The 13,736-nt window shown below is 43.6% G+C and overlaps 1 protein-coding gene and 1 long non-coding RNA gene across 2 annotated transcripts; one reads left to right on the top strand and one right to left on the bottom strand.

Moving 5' to 3' along the window:
* Window positions 1-2,767: 2,767 nt before the first annotated feature.
* LOC125885059 (uncharacterized) lies at window positions 2,768-12,095 on the bottom strand. The gene is made up of 4 exons (XM_049570437.1): window positions 9,739-12,095; window positions 4,559-4,681; window positions 4,267-4,376; window positions 2,768-3,131 (listed from the first exon to the last, which is right to left on the bottom strand). Exons 1-4 carry the CDS (start codon window positions 10,094-10,096, stop codon window positions 3,033-3,035), a joined length of 690 nt encoding a protein of 229 aa, XP_049426394.1. The 5' UTR covers window positions 10,097-12,095; the 3' UTR covers window positions 2,768-3,032.
* On the top strand, window positions 7,582-9,717 carry LOC125885064 (uncharacterized). The gene is made up of 3 exons (XR_007448800.1): window positions 7,582-7,609; window positions 7,920-8,051; window positions 8,755-9,717. It is a non-coding gene; the product is annotated as an uncharacterized LOC125885064 (long non-coding RNA).
* Window positions 12,096-13,736: the final 1,641 nt, after the last annotated feature.

The raw sequence follows: 13,736 nt of genomic DNA, 5'->3' as shown, positions 1-13,736 counted from the left end.
ACCATGCTGAAGTCGAAACAGACGACTTCACGACCGACTTAGCTAGCGTGCTAGCTGCACGAGCAGAAACAAACAACTATGATTCACTTTATTAATAAGTGTCTGATAATTAAAACAACGCAGTGGTCCTTCCAAAACGAGCTGAGGTTGAAGTTACAATATTCTGTTATGATCAGGGAGTTGAATACAGACGCTAGCTAGCACTAGCATAGTTAGAGAGTTGAAATGTTGACTCCTCCGACTGCTGTGAGGTGATTGGCTGAATGACAACCTGATTAAAAATTGTGAGCTTCTGATTGGCCACAGAGGCTGAAAGATGCCCTGCCCTCTTGAGCTCACATATGTTCACGACTAAAACGGCGGCTCTCCAGCTCTGCAGGGGGATGATGTTGCCGCACCCTATACTCAGTGTACCAGTGCAGGAATGGATGCGAGGCCCCAGTGACGTCAGACATGTGCTGTGCTGCCTCGGGCTGCAGCCCCTCAGCTTCACCAGGCGTAAACTACAAACAATTAAAGGGACAGTGCAGGAAGAGAATGCCTTCATCTGAAGTCAGCGCCACACCTCTGCAGACGTCTGTCTCTGAGTGTTCATTAACCACCGGACAACAGGAAATAGAGTCAGGTCAAAATACCAGCACACATCTAAAGTACAAAGATTAAATGTGCAGTGTTTTTTTCCTACAGAGGGTCTGAAACCGGCGTGTGGTTGGAAGGTGTGGGAGCAGAGCAGCAGCAGATTAACCATCTGATTTAACCTTTAATGAAAACACTTCACACCTCCTCGTTTCCCCTGACAATCAGCCCCACTGGTTTCTATGAAGACTTCAGGTCGAGGTTTTCACACGTCTCTGCTGAAGAGTCGAGTTCCTGAAAACTGTCGGCGTGGACCGCAGAGAGACGAGGTGTTTGTTTCTATGGTTACTGCTTTATCTTCATCAGAGGTGTTAAAATGGCGCCAACTGCAGCAGCAGCAGATCTAAATCTGTCTGAGTCACATGACCTGGACTTGAATCACATGACTTGGACTTGGGTCACAGATTTAACTGGACCTTTACCATCAGTGATTATTCTGAAGTCTCAGAAGGATGATTACTTGAACCACAGCTGAAACTCCAGTCAATAACAGCAACAGGAAATGACTCAGAAACCACTTCCTGTTTTCACCCGGCGGTCTGATGGAGACTGTCGCTGAGAAGTGACCAGATAAACACACACATTACTTAAATTCATGTCACGCCGTGTTCACTCTCGAGGTTCGTTTGCCGTCTGAATTTTCAGGTTGAGTTTTTCATGTCACATGGTGTCAATCAGCTGATTCATCATCATTGTCATCATCATCATCATCATCATCATGTGGCCCCAGCACTCGTGTCTGCGTTTCATCACAGAGGTCAAAAGGTCAGAGACGTCAACTCGAAACTGGACACAAAATTAATTCCTCAAAACTCCAGAGGAAACTTTGTTTTGTCTGAACAGCTGATGTCCAGTCAAGCTGACACAGCGACAGCTGAGTGGGGGGGCGGTCCGCGTCGGGTGGTGGGTGGGCGGGCCCTCCTGCCCCGCCTGTCTGGGGTGTGTCTCTGGCTCTCTGGGGGTGCCGGCCTTCGCCGCCCTGGGTCCTTGGGCCTGCGTGGTGTCCTGCGGCCTCTGCGGCTCCCTGGTCTTGGGGTCTGGGCGCTCCTGCGGTCTTGGGGTGCCGCACCGCCCGCCTTCCCCCGCAGGGCTGGCCCTGGACCCTGGTGATGGTTTTCATAAACACATTGGGAAGGTTCAAATACACGCATGCATGTTTGATACTTCAGGTCCGTGACGCATCGCAAAGAACCGATGGGATCACTCCAAAGGGGCCCACTTGCTTCTCAGACCTACCACACTGTGCTGGCAGCTCTTCTCTACAATCGGGCTTTCCCCCTCCACCAAGACTCTCACATTTTTGGTGTTCAGTATAGACTTCTCTTTTGTTTTTGTTTTTCAGTACAGTATAGTAGACATGTATATGTTTATTCTTGATAATCCGCATGAAGCACAACCACCTCAAGGCCACAATACATCAGCTACACTGCCTGTTTCTCCCGTTTTTTTTTTGTTTGTTTGTTTATTTGTTTGTTTGTTTTTCCTCCTTCTTCTCCGCATGCACTGTCACTATATAACTCAGGACTTAAGCACCTACCCCCTCCCCCTTGCTTGTTTCCTTACTTTCCCCCTGACACACTTTGGTGTATCACGGCCCTCTCTGACTCATATTAGGAAGTTTTTCCAATAAAGGCTGTTAGGCTAGTCTCCAGGGAGGGTGGGTGACGGTCACAACCACGCATTATGGGTATAAAATACTTGACTGCAAGATTAACAGTGCATCAATCTTCACAAGAAGCTTACACCCTTTTGTGGCGCTAAGCTATGAAGACCAATGCAGACAAGTTGTAAAAAAAAAAAAAGTTTAAACAGAAGATGTGACGGTTTGCCTTGTGGGGACGTGCGTCCTCGTAATGTCGGTGTGTACAGCCATTAATATATAATTGTTTATGTCACTTAGGAGGACATCACATTCACTTGCTGTACATTTGTTCACCAGTAATTCACCAAAAAACACATTTTGCCTTGTGGGGACGTAGGTCCTCATAATGTGAGGTGAGTCTGACAGAAACAGGTGAGTCTGACAGAGACAGGTGAGTCTGTGACAGAAACAGGTGAGTCTGACAGAGACAGGTGAGTCTGTGACAGAGACAGGTGAGACACAGTTCTTATATTCAGGAAAACAAACATAAAGCTAATTTTTAATGAATTAAAACAACATGATGACATCACCTTTAGTCTTGGACCACCTTAAACCTGTCCCTGTCCCTGAGCAGATTTAAGGTGGTCCAACAAAGATCACAGCTCATCGAGGCGACTTGACAGGTGTCTCTGACAGAAAAGTCTGTGTGTGCGTTCAACAGTTCAGGACCTTCAAGTCCACAATGTCCACTTGTCCAACAGAAACACTACAGGTGAGTCATAGAAGGCGCTACTGTCCAGGTATGTTCCAGGTGTCAGTACTGGGGCAGTGTGGACTGAGGCAGCTGGGCTTTGTAGTAGATACACTCTGATGACACAGCAGGTGGGGGCGCTCTGAGCTGGATCTCCTCGTACTGAAACACACAGCAGTAGCAGTTACTCAGAGTAGCATTAGCCGTAGCATTAGCAGTAACTAACATTAACATTGGTAACAGCATTAACTGTAGCAGGAACTAGCAGTAGCATAAATAGTAGCATTAGCACATGGCAGTAACAAGCAGTAGCTTTAGAAGAAGCATTAGCAATAGCATCACAAGTAACATTAGCATTAGTTCCAGTAGTAGCATTAGCAGTAGTTCCAGTAGTAGCATTAGCATTAGTTCCAGTAGTAGCATTAGCATTAGTTCCAGTAGTAGCAGTAGTTCCAGTAGTAGCATTAGCATTAGTTCCAGTAGTAGCATTAGCAGTAGCTCCAGTAGTAGCAGTAGTTCCAGTAGTAGCATTAGCAATAGTTCCAGTAGTAGCATTAGCAGTAGTTCCAGTAGTAGCATTAGCAGTAGTTCCAGTTGTAACACGTAGCATTAGCAGTAGCATTAGCATTAGTTCCAGTAGTAGCATTAGCAGTAGTTCCAGTTGTAGCATTAGCAACAGTTCCAGTAGTAGCATTAGCAATAGTTCCAGTAGTTGCATTAGCAACAGTTCCAGTAGTAGCATTAGCAGTAGTTCCAGTAGTTGCATTAGCAATAGTTCCAGTAGTAGCATTAGCAGTAGTTCCAGTAGTAGCATTAGCAGTAGTTCCAGTAGTTGCATTAGCAACAGTTCCAGTAGTAGCATTAGCAATAGTTCCAGTAGTTGCATTAGCAACAGTTCCAGTAGTAGCATTAGCAATAGTTCCAGTAGTTGCATTAGCAATAGTTCCAGTAGTAGCATTAGCAGTAGTTCCAGTAGTAGCATTAGCAATAGTTCCAGTAGTTGCATTAGCAACAGTTCCAGTAGTTGCATTAGCAATAGTTCCAGTAGTAGCATTAGCAGTAGTTCCAGTAGTAGCATTAGCAATAGTTCCAGTAGTTGCATTAGCAACAGTTCCAGTAGTTGCATTAGCAGTAGTTCCAGTAGTAGCATTAGCAATAGTTCCAGTAGTTGCATTAGCAACAGTTCCAGTAGTTGCATTAGCAGTAGTTCCAGTAGTAACACATAGCATTAGCAGTCGTTGGAGTAGCAACAGCAGTCTCAGTGACAGCAAAGTATAAACAGCAGTGGTTTGTTTACCTGTGGCATCTCCAGCGTCTCTGCACTCTGATTGGTTGACCGTGGCGAGTCAGTCACCTGGTAGTTACACGTCTTCTTCTTCTTCAAACACACAGAGGTAAAAACCACACCTGCCGACACATCACCAGGTGAGTTACCTCACCTCCAGACATGTAAACACACACACACACACAGACACGTCATTTGGAACAAACAACTGAACTTTGACCCTGGTCAACAGGAAGTGACAGACGGAGAGGTCACTTTAAGCTTGTTCACACACACAGAAGCTGTTCGCTAACAGCACACTGACCTGTTAGCACGAGGAAGAGGAGGACGTTCAGGATGAAGGAGCTGTAGACGACAAGCTTATACCACCACATACTGCAGCTGCACTGCTTCTCTGATCCACAGTCGTCTTTGACCACCACTCCGTCTGGAGACAGACAGGCGACAGACTGAGGACAGCTGTTGTAACTGAAAGTCATCTGACAGCCAATCAGACTTCACATAGGACAGTTTTAGTGAAGTAGCTAATCGTAGCAATAGCATTAGCATTTACTATTAATAGCATTAGAATGTAGCAGTAGCTAGTAGTAGACATAAAAACCTGGATGAGCACCAGTTTCCTGATGTTAAATTCAGACAAAACTGAAGTTATTGTTCTTGGCCCCAAACAACTCAGAGACTCTTTATCTGATGACATAGTTTCTCTAGATGGCATTGCTCTGGCCTCTAGCACTACCGTAAGAAACCTCGGAGTAACATTTGATCAAGATTTGTCTTTTAATTCTCATTTAAAGCAAACCTCACAGACTGCATTTTTTCATCTGCGTAGTATTGTGAAAATTAGGCCTATCCTGACCCGAAAAGATGCAGAAAAATTGGTCCATGCTTTTGTTACCTCAAGGCTGGATTACTGTAACTCTCTGTTATCAGGTAGCTCTAGTAAGTCCTTAAAAACTCTCCAGCTAATTCAGAATGCAGCAGCACGTGTACTAACAGGAACTAAGAAACGAGATCATATTTCTCCTGTTTTAGCTTCTCTGCACTGGCTCCCTGTAAAATCCAGAACTGAATTTAAAATCCTACTGTTAACTTATAAAGCTCTAAATGGTCAAGCTCCGCCATATCTTAGAGAGCTCATAGTGCCATATTATCCCACCAGAACACTGCGCTCTGAGAACGCAGGGTTACTCGTGGTCCCTAAAGTCTCCAAAAGTAGATCAGGAGCCAGAGCCTTCAGCTATCAGGCTCCTCTCCTGTGGAATCATCTTCCTGTTACGGTCCGGGAGGCAGACACCGTCTCCACATTTAAGACTAGACTTAAGACTTTCCTCTTTGATAAAGCTTATAGTTAGGGCTGGCTCAGGCTTGCCCTGTACCAGCCCCTAGTTAGGCTGACTTAGGCCTAGTCTGCCGGAGGACCCCCCTATAATACACCAGGCCCCTTCTCTCTCTCTCTCTCTCTCTCTCTCTCTCTCTCGTATCCTATTACTGCATCTTGCTAACCCGGCCATTCTGGATGTCACTAACTCGGCTTCTTCTCCGGAGCCTTTGTGCTCCACTGTCTCTCAGATTAACTCATATCACAGCGGTGCCTGGACAGCGTGACGTGTGTGGTTGTGCTGCTGCCGTGGTCCTGCCAGATGCCTCCTGCTGCTGCTGCTGCCATCATTAGTCATTAGTCATACTTCTACTGTTATTATACACATATGACTATTGTCACACATGTATACTGCCAGGTATTAATACATACTTTCAACATATTGTACCGCAGTAGCCAGAACTATAATGATAATATTATTACTTTTAATAGTGATCTACTAATTTGTGACGCTGTCACCATTTTACAGTCTTCATATAAAAACCTTCTGGAAGTCGCCTCAGAGTGCGTTCACACCTGTCCTATTTGGTTCTGTTCAGTCAAACTCCGGTTCATTTGGACAGGTGTGAGCACAGCAGCTGTGGCTCAGAGGTAGAGCGAGTTGTCTATCAATCAGAAGATCAGAGGTTTGATCCCCGGCTCCTCCAGTTTGCATGCCGAAGTACCATTGGGCAGACAACTAACCCCAAATTGCTCCCACCTTGTGAGTGTGTTAAAAACTGAGCAGCAGGTGGCACCTTGTGTATGAATGTGTGTGTGAATGGGTGAATGTGGCACTATACAAATGCAGGTCCATTTACCATTAGTAATTGCACTCAGGTGTGCACCAAAAAAACAAAACAAAACGGAGACCTTCTTGAAGAGGTGGTCTTGATCTGGTTACAAACAAACTCTGGTGCCGTTAGTTTGTGGTAAGAATGTGTTCTGACCTGGATCTGAACCAACTGCAGTCACATGACACATTGTTTGGGTTAAACATGAGACATGTTTGAGTTCACCGGGCCCCTTCTCTCTCTCTCTCTCTCTCTCTCTCTCTCTCTCTCAGTATCCTATTACTGCATCTTGCTAACCCGGCCATTCTGGATGTCACTAACTCGGCTTCTTCTCCAGGTGCCTTTGTGCTCCACTGTCTCTCAGATTAACTCATATCACAGCGGTGCCTGGACAGCGTGGCGTGTGTGGTTGTGCTGCTGCCGTGGTCCTGCCAGATGCCTCCAGGTGCTGCTGCTGCCATCATTAGTCATTAGTCATACTTCTACTGTTATTATACACATATGACTATGTGTCACGTGTATACTGCCAGGTATTAATACATACTTTCAACTGTGTTGTGGGTTTCCTCCAGGTGCCAGAACTATAACTATAATGTTATTACTTTTAATCCAGGTGATCTACTAATTTCTCCTGTGTCACCATTTTACAGGTGCTTCATATGTTCTCCTTCTGGGTCGCTCCAGAGTGCTCTGACATGTTCTCCTGTCCTATTTGGTTCTGGTGCTCAGTCATGTTCATCCCTGTGGACAGGTGTGAGCACAGCAGCTGTGGCTCAGAGGTAGAGCGAGTTGTCTATCAATCAGAAGATCAGAGGTTTGTGTCAGCGTGGGTTTCCTCCAGTTCTGCATGTTCTACCATGTGGGCAGACAACTAACCCCAAATTGCTCCCACCTTGTGAGTGTGTTAAAAACTGAGCAGCAGGTGGCACCTTGTGTATGAATGTGTGTGTGAATGGGTGAATGTGGCACTATACAAATGCAGGTCCATTTACCATTAGTAATTGCACTCAGGTGTGCACCAAAAAAACAAAACAAAACGGAGACCTTCTTGAAGAGGTGGTCTTGATCTGGTTACAAACAAACTCTGGTGCCGTTCAGCGTGGGTTTCCTCCAGGTGCTCTGACATGTTCTTCCTGTGTCAGCGTGGGTTTCCTCCAGGTGCTCTGACATGTCCCTCCCCTGTGTCAGCGTGGGTTTCCTCCAGGTGCTCTGACATGTTCTTCCTGTGTCAGCGTGGGTTTCCTCCAGGTGCTCTGACATGTTCTCCCTGTGTCAGCGTGGGTTTCCTCCAGGTGTTCTGACATGTTCTCCCTGTGTCAGCGTGGGTTTCCTCCAGGTGCTCTGACATGTTCTCCCCGTGTCAGTGTGGGTTTCCTCCAGGTGCTCTGACATGTTTCCCCCTGTGTCAGTGTGGGTTTCCTCCAGGTGCTCTGACATGTTCTCCCTGTGTCAGCGTGGGTTTCCTCCAGGTGCTCTGACATGTTTCCCCCTGTGTCAGTGTGGGTTTCCTCCAGGTGCTCTGACATGTTCTCCCTGTGTCAGCGTGGGTTTCCTCCAGGTGCTCTGACATGTTCTCCCTGTGTCAGCGTGGGTTTCCTCCAGGTGCTCTGACATGTTCTCCCTGTGTCAGCGTGGGTTTCCTCCAGGTGCTCCGACATGTTCTCCCTGTGTCAGTGTGGGTTTCCTCCAGGTGCTCTGACATGTTCTCCCTGTGTCAGCGTGGGTTTCCTCCAGGTGCTCTGACATGTTCTCCCTGTGTCAGCGTGGGTTTCCTCCAGGTGCTCTGACATGTTCTCCTGTGTCAGCGTGGGTTTCCTCCAGGTGCTCCCACATGTTCTCCTGTGTCAGCGTGGGTTTCTCCAGGTGCTCTGACATGTTCTCCCTGTGTCAGTGTGGGTTTCCTCCAGGTGCTCTGACATGTTCTCCCTGTGTCAGTGTGGGTTTCCTCCAGGTGCTCTGACATGTTCTCCCTGTGTCAGCGTGGGTTTCCTCCAGATGCTCTGACATGTTCTCCCCGTGTCAGCGTGGGTTTCCTCCAGATGCTCTGACATGTTCTCCCCGTGTCAGCGTGGGTTTTCTCCAGGTGCTCTGACATGTTCTTCCTGTGTCAGCGTGGGTTTCCTCCAGGTGCTCTGACATGTCCCTCCCCTGTGTCAGCGTGGGTTTCCTCCAGGTGCTCTGACATGTTCTTCCTGTGTCAGCGTGGGTTTCCTCCAGGTGCTCTGACATGTTCTCCCTGTGTCAGCGTGGGTTTCCTCCAGGTGCTCTGACATGTTCTCCCCGTGTCAGCGTGGGTTTCCTCCAGGTGCTCTGACATGTTCTCCCTGTGTCAGCGTGGGTTTCCTCCAGGTGCTCTGACATGTTCTCCCTGTGTCAGCGTGGGTTTCCTCCAGGTGCTCTGACATGTTCTCCCCGTGTCAGCGTGGGTTTCCTCCAGGTGCTCCAGCTTCCTCCCACAGTCCAAAGACATGCAGGTTAATTGGTGACTCTAAATTGTCCGTAGGTGTGAATGTGAGTGTGAATGGTTGTCTGTCTCTATGTGTCAGCCCTGTGATAGTCTGGTGACCTGTCCAGGGTGAACCCTGCCTCTCACCCAATGTCAGCTGGGATAGGCTCCAGCCCCTGTGACCCCTAGCAGGATAAGCGGTTAAGGAAAATGAATGAATGAATGTAGTTGTCCCTCCATTGTGACATTAGAAAGTGTCACATTTATCTTGCAAGTGTACTCTTCTTCAACGTTTGCTTTACTTCCTGGATTTTTCCCACATGGAAATTCTGACCAATCAAGAGCAGCTTTCTCACACAAGGCATTTGATCTGGTCCTCTTGTAAATGCTGCCGTGAGAACACGAACCAACTCTAGGCAATTATACAGCTTTGGAACAACATGAGTCCCTGATTCAGACCAAAGGAGACGACTCTAGGGCTGACAGCAGCCTGAATACCAACAGTCCTGCCGCTCGTCTTGATGGTCTGACGCACGCTGAGCCCCGATGACGAGCAGAAATGTATCACACAGTTTTGGGGAAGTTAAAAATAGGTCATCTCACAGAAGTCTTGGTGTGTTTATATGGTGTCATACTCTGTTGAATTAAATGAGGTAACTTCCTCTTGTGTTAAAAACGAATCCAGACTTACAGTTCTGAGAGTTGTTTGGTTTCAGATGAAGCAAAACAAACTTCGATTTTAAAGTACAGCTCATCTGGAGGTCATGACCCCTGAAGTCTGTCCTCTCACAGGTATTAACAACCATATATCCAACTTCCTGTTAACTCTATGATCAGCAGACTAAATGTCTCATCATAGGTTTTCACTAAGAAGTGTTCGTACTCACCTGAGACAAGGTGGAAGGTTTCTGTGAATATAACGTTGTTTTGTTTCTTTGTGGCGCAGAAATAAAAGCGGTGATCCTCTGATGTGATGTTTGTGATCAGTAGTTTGTTTCCCATGGCGATGTACTTGGTTTTCAGCGTGGTGTAAATGTGGTACAGAGTGTCGTTGGGATCTGGAGTGAAGGTTTCAGCAATGAGTCCTCTGACCTGGCTGCGCATCTCTACATACCAGTGGATGGTCATGACGTTCACAGAGCAGTTAAGGGTGGCGTTCTGACCCAGCTCCACCTTAACCACGGTGAGGTTCTGGGCCTCGGCACACAGCAGGAACACTGGGAGGATTGTCCAAACCAGATCCATGATCAGAGACGAGAACCGTCTGACACACAGCAGCTCTCATCTGAAACTTCTTCTTTCACAGAGAGATAAGAACTGCTCCCCACTTCCTGTTTCACAAGGTGACGGTGTTATTTATAAAAACCTGATGATCTAAACCACAAAGACCAAGAACGCCTCATCATGTGCTCAGCAACCGGAAGTGAAACTTGTTCACCCATCCCCTGCCCTCTGCTAAGGAAGCTGCGGCCTTGGCTCAGAAAACAGATTTAAATCCTTTCTAAAAAATAAAAAAGACACCATGATACTGCTGCCTTCACTGACTGTCAGAGCACTGAGTACTACAGATAATAACACAGTGATACTGCTGCCTTCACTGACCGTCAGAGCACTGAGTACTGCAGATAATAACACAGTGATACTGCTGCCTTCACTGACCGTCACAGTACTCAGAGTACTTGAGAAGGAACTTTATTGTACCTTGAAGAGACCCTTCATGTTACCTGGTAGAATTAGTACTGAGATGTAACGTTAGTAACAAATGTACTAGTTACTCTCAGAAGTCGTATCAGTACCAATAACAACAACAGTACATCAGTAGTGTGAGTTGAAGCAGTAGTAACAGTAGCAACAGTGGTAACAGTTGTAACAGTGGTAACAGTAGCAACAGTGGTAACAGTGGTTCCAGTAAAACCAGTATTGCAGTATCATTATTGTCAGAAGAAACACTGAAGTACTTCTGTAAAAGTTGAACCACTGATACTATCAGCAGTAGTAATATTAACAGTAACAGTGTCTTCTCTCACACAGACTAATAAAGTTTGACTCATTCAATATCAGAGCTGACATGGTGTCATAGTGACATAGTTTCATGATAACGTGATGTCATAGTGACGTGGTGACACAATGTCATGGTGACATGGTGTCATAGTGTCATTATGTCATGGTGACATAGTGTCATTATGTCAGGTTGTCATAGTGTTATTATGTCATGGTGACATAGTGTCATTATGTCAGGTTGTCATAGTGTTATTATGTCATGGTGACATGGTGTCATAGTGTTATTATGTCATGGTGACATGGTGTCATAGTGTTATTATGTCATGGTGACATAGTGTCATTATGTCATGATGACAATCCAATTATTGAAAATGCAGAGGAAATTGCTAATGAGTTGTTTTTTTTTTTTTGTTAATGTGGGCCCAAATTTAGCAAGGGAAATTAGAAATGTAGACCATAATTATGATTTTACAGTCAACAGTAACAATTCAATGTTCTTTGGCGGAATTGTCCTCAAACCATTTACTTATATATGTAATAAATCCTTTCAAACAGGTATTTTTCCGGATAAGATGAAACTGTAACAACTGGCTAAGGTGGTTCCAATTTATAAAAATGGTGACAAACACATTATATCAAATTATAGACCTGTGTCATTGCTACCTCAGTTTTCAAAAATACTTAAAAATTGTTTGTAGATTTGTAAGTTTGTAAATAGACTGGATGATTTTATGGATAAATATGAGTTATTGAGTGACCATCAGTATGGGTTTAGGAGCAACCGATCAACATCTTTAGCAGTGATGGAATTTGTAGAAAATATTGCAACAGCTATGGATAAGAAACAATATGCTGTAGGTGTTTTTGTTGATTTATGTAAAGCGTTTGACACAATTACTCATTCCTTACTTCTGCAGAAATTGGAGCGTTATGGCGTAAGAGGTGTTACACTAAATTGGATAAGAAGTTATTTAAATAATAGATTTCAGTATGTAAAAATTAATAATACTGCGTCACATTTTAGAAAAGTAACTTGTGGTGTTCCCCAAGGTTCGGTATTGGGACCTAAGCTATTTATACTTTATTCGAATGATATTTGCACTGTATTTAATAAGTTGAAATTTATTACATTTGCTGATGATACAAATTTATTTTGTTCAGGACCAGACATTAAAGAATTGTTGACAACTGTAGAAAAGGAGTTGATCATGTTAAAAGAATGGTTTGATATCAATAACTTGTCATTAAATGAAAATAAAACAAAATTTATGGTCTTTGGTGGTGTTGGGCCTAATTGTGAAATGAAATTAATCCTAAATGGAGTTGAAATTGAAAGAGTTTATGAAACTAAATTACTGGGAGTAATTTTAGATCATAAATTCAGTTGGAAGCCACCTATAGAATATATTAAAGAGAAATGATCTAAATCTATTGGTATTATTTATAAAACTAGGGATTTCTTGAACAAGGAATGTCTGCGTATATTATATTTTTCACTTATAATGCCATATATGTCATATTGTGTTGAGGCTTGGGGAAATACATACAGAACATATATAGACCCTATAATTAAACTCCAGAAAAGAGTCATCAGAATAATAAATAAAGCTTCCTATCGTGAAACCACTAACAAATTATTTATAGAGTCTCGCATCTTAAAATTCTTAGATATTGTATACTTGAAAACATAAGAAATACTATTTCGAGTAAAGAATAAGTCTTCCCACCTGTATTCAACATTTTTTTTAAATTAAGAGAAAAAAAATGTAATTTAAGAGGGTTGAGTGTCTTTGAAAATAGTACTGTGAGAACTAACATTAAATACAGATGTGTTTCATTTTTGGGAGTTAAATTATGGAATGGGGTTAGTGATGAGTTGAAATTGTGTAGATCTCTGTTGAGTTTCAAAAAACATTGAAAGGTAAAATAATCAAGGATTACAATGTAAAATGATTGAATTGTGAAATGATTGAGAAGAAGAATTTAGAGTAAATTTTGTTGTGTTTTTTCTTTGTATTACTGATATTCTGGGTTATCTTATGGATTGTACAGGATAGGCAAAAATAAGACTCGGCTTCAGCCTATTCCTTTATCGGTTACAGAGTTTGTTAAATTTTGTTGTGAGAAAATGTGTAGTGCAAACATGTATGTAAATGTTTTGTCAGTTGATTGCACACAATTTAAGTATTGTATATTGTAACCGAAATAAACCATTCATTCATTCATTCATTCATTCATGATGACATGGTGACGTGGTGTCATGATGACGTGGTGTTGTGGTGACATGGTGTCATGGTGACAAAATGACATGGTGTCATGGCTCCATCTGGTGATAAAAGGTCATCAGTGCTGAAAAACTCAAACTGATACAAGTCTTTATTTCAGACTAAAATCAACTTTACATTTTCACTTCCAAAATTATTCAATACAACCAAACTGTAACAGTAAATTAGATGACTCCACCTTCTAGTGCTAATACTCTGTACAGATACTTTGTGTACCTATGTAACAATGGTACATAAATATGCAAAATATACAAAGTACATGGACGTTGAACCACAACATGTCTGCACACTGATGGTCCCAGTTCACTCTATGGTTCATTTCGGACAGACCAGGGTCACATGACTGATCACCTTCTTAAAGAGACAGTACATCTTCTTAAAGAGACAGTACACCTCAGAGTGACTGAAGTTTTTACATCAGAATGAAGTATTAATAGTCATACATGTTACAGGAGCACAAAGCAAAAATAAACTATAATAAATAAATTACTGAGCCATTTCGTAAACCAAAAATACCACAGAGTATTAATTAACTGATATTATGTGACATAAATTATTGTATTAATTCCCTATTTGCCTACTTTCCTATTTAATTTTCC

This window comes from Epinephelus fuscoguttatus, linkage group LG24 (genome assembly GCF_011397635.1).
Source record: "Epinephelus fuscoguttatus linkage group LG24, E.fuscoguttatus.final_Chr_v1".
Classification (NCBI taxonomy): Eukaryota; Metazoa; Chordata; class Actinopteri; order Perciformes; family Serranidae; genus Epinephelus; species Epinephelus fuscoguttatus.
Note: the sequence above shows the minus strand (reverse complement) of the source record. Positions and strands in the feature narration are given on the sequence as shown.